The sequence below is a fragment of the Xiphophorus hellerii genome, chromosome 6 (genome assembly GCF_003331165.1).
Source record: "Xiphophorus hellerii strain 12219 chromosome 6, Xiphophorus_hellerii-4.1, whole genome shotgun sequence".
Lineage (NCBI taxonomy): Eukaryota > Metazoa > Chordata > Actinopteri > Cyprinodontiformes > Poeciliidae > Xiphophorus > Xiphophorus hellerii.
This window is the reverse complement of record NC_045677.1, coordinates 30,105,280-30,116,620: the sequence shown is the minus strand read 5'-3', so window position 1 is coordinate 30,116,620 and position 11,341 is coordinate 30,105,280. Positions and strand designations below refer to the sequence as shown.

The following is an 11,341-nucleotide window of genomic DNA, read 5'->3' as shown; positions in this document are numbered from 1 at the left end:
ATGTTTCTAGAGGAAGAAAGCAGCTGAATCTGAAGAGGAGGAAGAGGAGGAAGAGGAGGAAGAGGAGGAGCTGAGAGCTTCAGGGAGGAGCTGATCTGTTCCTGATCTCTAAAGAGACTCAAACTTCCTCCTTCAGTTCAGTTCAACTCTCCAACATTAACTCTGCTCAACATGGACTATTATGGTCTGTCTCTGCTCATCATCTCTCTGCTAACAGGTCACACTGTCTCTGTTTTTCAAAAACACATTTTCAAAGTTTTATTAATGTGAATTTATTTCCAGAAACTGAAACTAACAGATTTCTTTTCTTCTAGGAGTCAGATGCCAACAACTCACTGCGCTTCAGAAAGAAGAGTTCGCTGTAGAAAGCAGCAAAGTTACTCTGTCCTACACTTACTCCAAAACAGCCACTGGAAGTGATTATTTCTTCTGGTATCGACAATATCCTGGAAAACCTCCAGAGTTCCTGATCTCCCATTTAGGAACAGGAACTAAACTCCAGGATCCGGTTCCTGGTTTCTCCTTCAACATGAATGATGATAAAACCCAGATGGATCTGCTGATCTCCTCTGCTGCAGTGACAGACTCTGCTGTGTACTACTGCGCTGTGCAGCCCACAGTGACAGGAAACACCAGAACCCTGTACAAAAACCTGCAGTTCTCCACAGCAGCCACTAGAGGGCCTCACTCCCTGTTAAACCACTAAAACATGCAGTTCTCCACAGTAGCCACTAGAGGGCCTCACTCCCTGTTAAACCACTAAACATGCAGTTCTCAAAAGCAGCCACTAGAGGGCCTCACTCCCTGTTAAACCACTAAAACCTGCAGTTCTCCACAGTAGCCACTAGAGGGCCTCACTCCCTGTTAAACCACTAAACATGCAGTTCTCAAAAGCAGCCACTAGAGGGCCTCACTCCCTGTTAAACCACTAAAACCTGCAGTACTCCACAGCAGCCACTAGAGGGCCTCACTCACTGCTCGGTTTTCACAGAGGAAAATGAAACAATCCTAGTATTTGGTACATCATTGAACTAACATAAAACACACACACACAGAAACTAGATTATTCAGTCTGATTCTTTTCAAAGGGTGACTTTGAAAATCAATCAATAATATCAAATTTTATTTTTATAGCATATTTCGGCAACAAGGCATTTCAAAGTGCTTTATATCATAAAAATACAAAGTCATGCAGCATAGAATCAACAATCAAAACGTCACACCAAGTTATGTGCCATCGTTAAATTCTTAATTGATTCTGCTTCAAGCTCTAAACATTTAATCTAGATGAGTCAGTGTTTCAGCTGTTTTGTAGTTTTCTGAAAGTTTGTTCCAGTTTTGTGATGCATAGATGCTGAAAGCTGCTTCTCCTCATTTGGTTCTGGGGATGCAGAGCAGAACCAGAACCAGAACCAGAAGACCTAAGAGGTTCTGGGAGGTTGATACATCATCAGCAGATCTTTAATGTATTGTGGTGCTAAACCGTTCAGTGATTTATAAACTACCAGCAATATTTTACAGTCTATTCTCTGAGCTTCAGGGAGCCAGTGGAGGGACTGTAGAACAGGGATGATTCGGATATTAAAGAAACTTTTGATATTATCACAATGACATTTCAGGTTTAATTACATGTATTTCTATTCACCAATAAGTCATTTGGAATCAATTACACATTCATTTCAATTGATCCAAGTAACAAATATTTCAGTAATCATTATTCAAGATCATTATTCAAGTTAGCTTAAAAAGTTTTTATCCTGCAGAAAAAAATATGTCACTTGCATCCATGATCCTGTTTTTCAATCATGTTCCAAAACTCATGATTACAGATGAACCAGAACCAGAAGCAGCTTTCAGCATCTATGCACCACAAATTTGGAACAAACTTCCAGAAAACTGTAAAACAGCTGAAACACTGACTTCTTTTAAATCTCGACTAAAAACCCACCTGTTTAGGATTGTATTTGAAATGTAATCAATTACAAATTTATTGATGGAACTTGACTTAATGCTGTGTTTTGATTATTGATTCTATGTTGCTTTGTGTTTCTGTGTTTGTAATGATGTAACGCACTTTGAAATGCCTTGCTGCTGAAATGTGCTATACAAATAAAATTTGATTGATTGATTGATAATTGTTTGAACATAGATAGAAAGAGTCGCATTTTGGCTCAGCTCTCTCTTCACCACAACAGACCGGTACAGCGCCCGCTTCACTGCAGACGCTGAGCCAATCCACCTGTCGATCTCACCTTCCATTTTTCCATCATTCATGAACCCAGAGATACTTCAACTCCTCCCCTTGGGGCAGGGCATCCCCCCGACCCAGAGACGGCACTCTACCTTTTTCTGGTTCAAGGTCCTCCTACTTGACAACACTCATCCTCATCCCGGCTGCTTTGCATCCGGTTGTGAATCGCTCCAGTAAAAGCTGTAGATCACAACCTAACGAAGCCAATATGAAAACATCATCTACAAAAGGCATAGTGGCGATCCTGAGGCCACCAAAATAAATCCACTTTATCTGCACCTAGAATCCATTACAAAGGGCGATCTTGGTGGCATTCAACTCTCACCAGAAACGAGCCCGACTTCCTTCCTGCAAAGCGTACCAGACTGACAGCAGCCAAACAGGGAACTAACAGCCCGTATCAAAGGCCTGGTACGCCGTTCTCCAAGAGTAACCCCCACAGGACTCCAAGTGAAACGGTCTCCAAGTCCTCTCCAAGACCACATGTAGACTGGTTTGGCGAACTCCCAGAACCCCCAGGCCCCTGCTGTGGATATAGAGCTGGTCCAGTGTCCAACGATCAGAACCAGATCCAACGTCTCCAGGCTCTTCTTCCTCAGTGGAAGACGCGTTGGTGGGATTGAGGAGGCCCTTGAAGTATTCTGCTCACATAAGTTCCAACTCGGGGTCATCAGAACACCATTTCCACTGGAAACTGTATTGGTGGTGTACTGCTCTGCCTCCACTCCATGATGCCGGACTGAGGACCAGAAATGCCTCCAAGCTGTACAGAAGTCTTTCTCCATGGACTCTCCAAATTCCCATGGCGTATTTCTGCCTCAGCAACCACCCAAGCTGCATACCACTAGGACCGCTGGTACCCATCAGCTGCTTCTGGGGTCCCACAGGCCAACAAGGTCTGATGAGACTCCTTCTTCAGCCTGACAGCATCCCTCACTACCGGCGTTCACCAGCAGGTTCCCAGGTTGCTGTTGGGTCAGGCACAGATAACCTTGCGGCCACACCTGCAGTCAGCTGCCTTAACGATGGAGGCATGGAACATGTCCGACTCTGACTCAGTGTTCCCCATCTCCCCTGGGATTTGCTCAATTGGGGGCAGTAATCAAAGGAAACATTTCTTTAAATGATTTGACTGGGACGGGGTCCAACATGCAAGTTGGAGTTTGGATGAATATAATATTTTTGATAACTTACTGACTGATAAACAGTCCAATCACACATCAGGTTCTATAGTTGCATTCATCCTCTCTTACTGAGGACGAAGTAATCATGTTTGGAAGGACAACGACAGTTTTAATAGAATCAGTTTTATTAATGAGAAACTTATAAAGTCACCACTGCTGAGTCAGTTACTTTGCAGTGAGACAGAAAAACTCTCGCCTCCCAGGTTTTCTTGTAACTCCATGTGACTGTGCAAAAAAGATCTTGATTTCATCAAAAAAGCAAAAAAAGGATTAATTCAAGGAGGCTGAATACTGTGAGTCAATACAATCCCCTAAATGATCTGTTCTTTGGTCAGCTGAAGCTGTGAGTCTGTTAGCCGGGAGGAAGAGGAGGAAGAGGAGGAAGAGGAGGAGCTGATCTGTCCCTGATCTCTAAAGAGACTCAAACTTCCTCCTTCAGCTCAGCTCAACTCTCCAACATTAACTCTGCTCAACATGCTGTCTCTGCTCACATCTGGATTCACTCTGCTGGTTCTGATCACTGGATCAGGTTGGTTGGAGTCTTTCAGAGAATAATCTGATCCTTCTTGTTCTTCACTTATATCAGTTTTTCTTCCTTCAGGTGTAAACTGTCAACAACTCACTGCAGCGAAGACTGAGGAGTTCAGTTCAGAGGGCAGCTCTGTTACTCTGACCTGTACTTACACCAAAGATTCTGCTTATTTCTTATTCTGGTATCGACAAAATCCAGGAGAACCTCCAGAGTTCCTGAGGTCTCACTCACCTTCAGGTGGATCAGAACATCTGGACAGGATGACATTTAAAGGAAGCAAAGAAGAAATGTCCATGAAGATCTCCTCTGCTGCAGTGACAGACTCTGCTGTGTACTACTGCGCTCTGCAGCCCACAGTGACAGGAAACACCAGAACCCTGTACAAAAACCTGCAGTACTCCACAGCAGCCACCAGGGGGCGCCATGCTCCAGTAGGCGGCGCTCTCCTTGTGCTCTGTGTTCCAGCATTGTGTCAATAAGAAGTGGTGCTGTGAAGAGAACAATAGTCAGACTGAATGTTGAACATCAGCTGCTTCCTCCTGCTGATTTAAACCTTGGTGGACAGATGGAACATTGGCTGTGGATTATTCTGGCTGCTCTTTTCTCTGGTAAGATACAAAGATCAACATGTTTCCTCTACATGGAGTAGAAGTCTTTAAAGCTGCTGATTGTTCTCCTTTAATCAATCATCTTTATTGATCCATCTCTTCCTCTGCATGTTCTGTTCTTCCTCAGAGTGTAAAGGAGACTCAGTGAAGCAGACAGAAGGAGAAGTTGTTGCTGCTGCAGGAGAATCACTGACTCTGAGATGTACTTATGAGACCAGTGATACATATCCATATCTGTTCTGGTACAAACAAGAAGAAAACAGTTTCCCAAAGTACATGCTGAAGCGTTACTCCACAACTTCAGAGAATTCTCCAGAGTTCAGTGAAGACAGATTTGATGCTGATCTCAACACCAAGGCAAAAGAGAAATCAGTCAATCTGAAGATCCAGGATCTCCGTCTGTCAGACTCTGCTGTGTACTACTGCGCTCTGCGGCCCACAGTGACAGGAAACACCAGAACCCTGCACAAAAACCTGCAGTACTCCACAGCAGCCACTAGAGGGCCTCACATCCTTCTCTAGTTCTTTAAATTCCTAGGATTGAGTCTGGTTCTGGTTCTGGGTCAGTCTCTGGCTGGTTTCCTTTAGCAGCATTTCCTTTGTGCTGATTGGTCCGTGTGTTTATCTCTACCTGTTTCTAAGCATTCAGACCTGAGACTGTTCAGTTTCAGCAGCTGGGTTGTTCATCAGATGCTCTGCCAGGAAGCAGCAGCTCTTGGTTCATCAGGATCGTCTGATTCCTGCTGCTGAAATGCTTCTCCAGTAGTTTCCTTTCACTGCGGCTACACCAGGGGTCGGCAACCTTTTCTACTCAAAGAGCCATTTGGGACCGCCTCCCAATAAAAAGAAAGCACTTGGAGCCACAACCCATTTTGACGTCATATATATAAAACCTATATGCTATGTACAAAAATCGATACTATGTTGCGTTTATGAAATCAACGAACTGCTGCAGAGAACACAACATTTTATTTCTGCATGTAACAAAACGCATTTTACACTTTGTTGATGCTCAATTTCAAACAAAATACCCTCTGTCTATTTGGGTCTTTGTATTTAAGAAATAAAAATCGAAACTTACCCAACCTGCACTGAAGGAAACATAGAAACAGAATGCAGTCACCTGTCCTCCTCTTATTCAGGAGATAAAAATCAAAACATATCCAAATATTATCCACCGGTACTGAACCAACCAAGCAAACCAACAAATGCGCAGCCTGCTTCTGTGTCCCGTAGTACGGCGCCCTCTAGGGGACATGGGGAGTTTTTTTCTTTTGCGTTCCCTCGCAATACTGTACTGGTCAGTTATGCAGCATAATTTAACACTCTAAGCCTTTCTTACGGTGGGCGCCGTACTTTCTGCTTTAATATAAGGTTATGTGAGGTTTTTCCATGAATGTTAGAATCTTTTTGTGAAATATCTGAAGTTTTATATCTTTCTTTAGGATAGAAAGGCGCCACAAACCTACGATACAAACAGAAACCTTCCGTAAGTAGGAAAGAAATAAAAACACATTATAATTTGGACTATTTCTGAGTTATTATGGCGGGTAATAAATCATCTGACAGTTTTGATTGTGTCTCTGTTGTTCTAGTCTGAATGGTTTAAAGAGCTGCTTTCAGTTCCATCTCAGCCTTAACAGACATAAACATGCAGGAAAAAATAAATCGATTTTCAATCAGTGTTTTGCACCAAACAGTTAATAACAATAAACAAGTTTTCACTGAGGCTCTGTAAGAGCCATATGAATGAAATAAGTAATTATTGATATGACAGGAGCAGGAGGCTTTGACACTAAGGTGTGTCGATGTGGGAGTGACGTCACCAGGTATGAATGGGAAGGTTACTGACCTGCTGGCTTTGTGTGTATGAGGAAGCGGTGAGCGGGGCGGTCAGTCCTGGCAAAGTTTGGAGCCTGATCATCAAAATGGAATAAATCGATAATTGTGACAGAACAAAGAAAGAAGAGGTTTGGAGTTGATTGATAAACGGACAGATGAGATTCCCCGAGTTAACCCAGTGCGGCCCTTTACCATCATTAGTTTGTCGTGTTTTTAATAATAAAAACTTGTTAATAGTAAAAACTGTTTGGTGCAAAACACTGATTGAAAATCGATTTATTTTTTCCTGCATGTTTATGTCTGTTAAGGCTAAGATGGAACTGAAAGCAGCTCTTTAAACCATTCAGACTAGAACAACAGAGACACAATCAAAACTGTCAGATGATTTATTATAATAACTCAGAAATAGTCCAAATTATAATGTATTTCTATTTCTTTCCTACTTACGGAAAGTTTCTGTTTATATCGTAGGTTTGTGGTGCCTTTCTATCCTAAAGAAAGATATAAAACTTCAGATATTTCACAAAAAGATTCTAACATTCATGGAAAAACCTCCCATAACCTTATATTAAAGCAGAAAGTACGGCGCCCACCGTAAGAAAGGCTACAGTGTTAAATTATGCTGCATAACTGACCAGTACAGTTTTATGAACGCAAAAGAAAATAATCCCCATGTCCCCTAGGGGGCGCCGTACGCTTCAGCATCAGCTCAGAAACAACCTTTTTTCTCTCCTCTCCCTCGGGATATTTTTTAGTGTTTGCTCTTGAAATGTCTTTCAACATTTGACTTCTTGTTGTTTGCCAGTCTGTCGCCACATATTAAGCAGAAGGTGAACCAGTTTCATCAGCGGTGAAAGCAAAATGATCTGTCCACGTAGCATTAAATGTTCTGCCATCTTCAGAATGTTTCCTTTTCTTGGATTTATTCATGATGTATCTTCCAGGCAAGGGTCAAAAGGTCAATAAATCAGTGAGCTAAAAAAACGCGGTCTGCCAGACGTGTGGGGTTCGCCAGGAAAGCCTGTCGCACATCGGCGGACATGACGTATATTTTGGGTGCTAAAAATGTTCAAAACTTTTGTTTTTATGTTACAAGTTTACCATAATCTTCAGATTTAGAAATTTTTTTTAAAATGATTTTAATTTATAATTTTTTAATGATTTAATTTTAATAAAATATTCTATTTCCCAAAGTCACTGGGAGCCACAACAGAAGGATGAAAGAGCCACACGTGGCTCCGGAGCCACTGGTTGCCGACCCCTGGACTAGACCTGAAGCAACCAGAACAAAACATTTGCTGTTTCAAGCAACATATTTACTGTTCTAACTTGGTTTTCTAGCATAGATTGAACACGTTATATAATCCTACAATCTTACTAGATCTTTATATCTAATCATTTTAGGCCTGAAGAAAAACTAAAACAGATTCACTCATGTAGTAAATCTGGATGGTAGAAGGAGAAAAACCTCAAACCCTCCAACTGACCTGATCCTACAGGACAGACACACTGACCAGAACCGGACCAGAACCAGAACCAGACCAGAACCGGACCAGAACCAGAACCAGAACCAGACCAAAACCAGACCAGAACCGACCGGATCAGAACCAGAACCAGAACCAGACCAGAACCGGACCGGACCAGAACCAGACCGGACCAGAACCAGAACCAGACCAAAACCAGACCAGAACCGACCGGATCAGAACCAGAACCAGAACCAGACCAGAACCGGACCAGAACCAGAACCAGAACCAGACCAAAACCAGACCAGAACCAGACCAGAACCAGAACCAGAACCAGGTCCAGAAGCAAGGCAAACTGGAACATGTCGGCTGGTTTGTGGGTCGTCCAGCAGGTTGGACCATAATTTGGTGACCCTTCAGAAACTCAGCCTGGTGGTGGCAGCAGCATGATGTGGGACTGTTGCCATCGTTTCACCTCCGCAGTCGCCTGAGAATTTCTGACCATCTTCATCCCAGTATGACCACAGTGGACTCATCTGGTGGATATTTCACACTAAGTCATCTGATCTCAAACTGGTTCCTAAACTGGGAGGATCACCAGTTAACTGGATCTTAGAGCATCAGAGCCGCTGAAACCTCATCACCATAATCAGTCTCAGTAGTTTCTGGTTGGCTGCAGCACCGACTCACTAACTTTAGCTGGTTTCTCAGTCAGAAATCACCTCACTGGCTGAACCTCACCTTCAGCAGCAACCAGTTTCTCTCTGGCTCCTCCCACCACTGCTGAGCTCAGCCAATGAGAAGGCTCGTCTCTAACAGCAGCTTGATGATGATGATGAAGGTCTGTTAGTCTTCCTTCTGCTGCAGTGGATCATCTCTGTAGATCTGCTGTCTGTCCTGAACTCCTGGAACATGTTGCTGTACCTCCTGCTCTTCTCTCTCTACATCGGTGAGTATCAGAACAGAGAGAAGCTCTGATGGTCTCTCTGAATCTCACTGCGACCACATGTGGATGGAAGAGCCTCTGAGTCTCCTGATGCCTGAATCTGCTGCAGACTGACTGACATGAACCTTCATTTTACAGCCATGGGCTCCATGAACACCGTCACACAGGAGCAGAGGGAACACGTCGCTTCAGAGGGAAGCCCCACCAGTTTGAGCTGCGGATATACTGGTTCTATCTATAATGTCCAGTGGTACCGACAGCAGCACGGATCCAGACCAGAGTTCCTGCTCCACATCACAGAGTCGGGATCGATCCATCCAACTCGCTCCGATTTCTCAGCTCACATCGATAAAACTCAGAAACGAGGAACTTTGCTGATCTCCTCTGCTGCAGTGTCAGACTCTGCTGTGTACTACTGCGCTGTGGCGCCCACAGTGACAGGAAACACCAGAACCCTGTACAAAAACCTGCAGTACTCCACAGCAGCCACTAGAGGGCCTCACTGCCTGTTAAACCACTGAAACCTGCAGTACTCCACAGCAGCCACTAGAGGGCCTCAGACTGCATGAACCTGAGGTTTCTCTGTAGAAACTTACTGAACCTCATGACAAAGCTGCTGCTGCTCCAGTTTGTCCAGCAGATCTAAGTGAATGGGAGGAACCGTTCTAAGCTGCAGGTTGATGAGCGTCTGGACGTCCGCTGGTCTCAACAAGCTGCTGGATTAAGACAGAAACGTAAAACTTAAACTCAAGACTTATTAACTAAATTAACTTCATTAAACTTGGTATTTAGATTCTTTATTAGAAATACCAATAATTAAAATGTAATGTATTTTGATTTTTTTTATCTAAAATTTTATGCAAACTGATGGTTTTTTGTTTATTATGTTTTCCTAAAGTTTAAACAGAATCCAAGGTCTCTTAATGTACTTAAGGCCATTTTTAATCAGCTTGTAAATAATGTTTCAGCATCGTTAGTCTCCTCTATGCTTGTATTGGTGTGTTCATTATTTCTCTTTTATTTACCATATCATATTTAAAGTGGGTTTGTGTATCTGTGGTTTTATGGTTTGCATTTTCTGTGTTGCTGCTGTTGGGCAGATTCATCTTGAACAAGAGATTTTTAATCTCAGTGAGATTTAACTGATTAAATAAAAGAGACAGAATGAAACAGAAGAACTCATATGAGCTTCATGATAAATTATGTCCCATATTTAAATATAAATCATTCTGACCTGTGAAAACAACATAAAGCCTGACAATGAATAAACAAGTAAATGACGTTTGATTCTGAAACATAAATTCTGATTATAGTTTTAATCTTTCAGGTTCAACCTTAATAAAAGTAAGAAAAAAGACAAATGAATTGGATTTTACTCGTGAGGAGAGCAGAGAGGCGGGTCTGATTTTCAGTCTCCAAACTCGCTCTGAGAATCCTCTCTTGCTTCTCCTTTATTTTGCAATCATGATGCCCTAATTTACATTTAGCCAACAGTTGGTCCTAAAAGGGTGGAGAACAAAACCCAGCTGCTAACACACTCATAAATCTTCTCCATACAATGAATCTCCTGTCTTAAGTACATGTGAGGGCGTCAAACAGTTCCTGTGTCTCTGGGTCACAACCTTTGACCCTTTAGCCTTTGGTGTTTTTCCTGCCAGGTCAGTTTATCACGCTTATCATTTCCTGCAGACATTCCAGAAACAGACATAGTATCTAACAGTCCTTACATATAATTATTAGTATTTATATATGTTATTATTTTAATTCTATCACTGTTAGTATGAAACAACGGCTGGTAAAAAGAAAATGGCAGAGAGTTGTGACTGGCTTGTTACTCTAACCCAGCTCACTAGGAACAAAGTGACATTATTTATGATTTAAACATAAAAACTTTAACAGCTCTGGTTTAGGTGGTTCCTCTGCTCTCGGAGTGGATGAAGCCAGAAACGGATCAGCAGGTTTATGGAAGTTGTGATAAAACATTTTGCCACCTTCCCAATATTCCAGCGAATGTTTTCTGTCTCGTGTTTGCATCTTAAAATGACTCGGCTGAACTTTGGCGACCGGTTAGTATCGTTTCCTTTCTGCAGAGCTCAAAATGCCTCGGCACAAGTTTTTCTGTACATCATTAAAGTTCATTGGACACTTTTAAAACCCTAGAAATTAGAACACAGGATGATCCACTGTGCTGTTTTTTGGCATTACAGGCTATGATTTATTATTACTGTGTGAAACTATTTATTAGATCAAAGTGTTGCCAGGAAAAATTGGGTCCATTGGAAAAAAGACGCTCCAAAGAACTGCAAACGCAATAAAATCCTAAAACTAGAAAATGTGACGGTGAAACAGCGGCGCTTTGCTGCCTTTTGTTTCGATCCGCAACCAAACCGACGAACCAGTTCCTGAATCAGTCACCTGGTTCGGCCCGAATACGAGGCTTCAAACGTCACAACCTGCTGCATCAACACAAGCCTCGATACGCTTCATAAAATCCTCCTGATTGGTCGACTCGCTC

The 11,341-nt window shown here is 42.6% G+C and overlaps 4 gene segments (V, D, J or C); all 4 read left to right on the top strand.

The window, feature by feature from the left end:
* Nucleotides 1–77: 77 nt before the first annotated feature.
* Nucleotides 78–706, top strand: LOC116721931 (T cell receptor alpha variable 3-like). The segment is given in 2 exon segments: nucleotides 78–217; nucleotides 315–706. Coding segments are annotated over 2 exon segments (438 nt in total).
* A 2,828-nt stretch (nucleotides 707–3,534) lies between these two features.
* Nucleotides 3,535–4,497, top strand: LOC116721047 (T cell receptor alpha variable 20-like). The segment is given in 2 exon segments: nucleotides 3,535–3,964; nucleotides 4,037–4,497. Coding segments are annotated over 2 exon segments (465 nt in total).
* Nucleotides 4,465–5,358, top strand: LOC116721059 (T cell receptor alpha variable 18-like). The segment is given in 2 exon segments: nucleotides 4,465–4,575; nucleotides 4,703–5,358. Coding segments are annotated over 2 exon segments (438 nt in total).
* A 3,073-nt stretch (nucleotides 5,359–8,431) lies between these two features.
* LOC116721076 (T cell receptor alpha variable 12-3-like) lies at nucleotides 8,432–9,281 on the top strand (the record flags this gene model as incomplete). The annotated part of the segment is given in 2 exon segments: nucleotides 8,432–8,829; nucleotides 8,965–9,281. Coding segments are annotated over 2 exon segments (354 nt in total), but the record flags the coding sequence as incomplete, so codon positions are not given.
* Nucleotides 9,282–11,341: the final 2,060 nt, after the last annotated feature.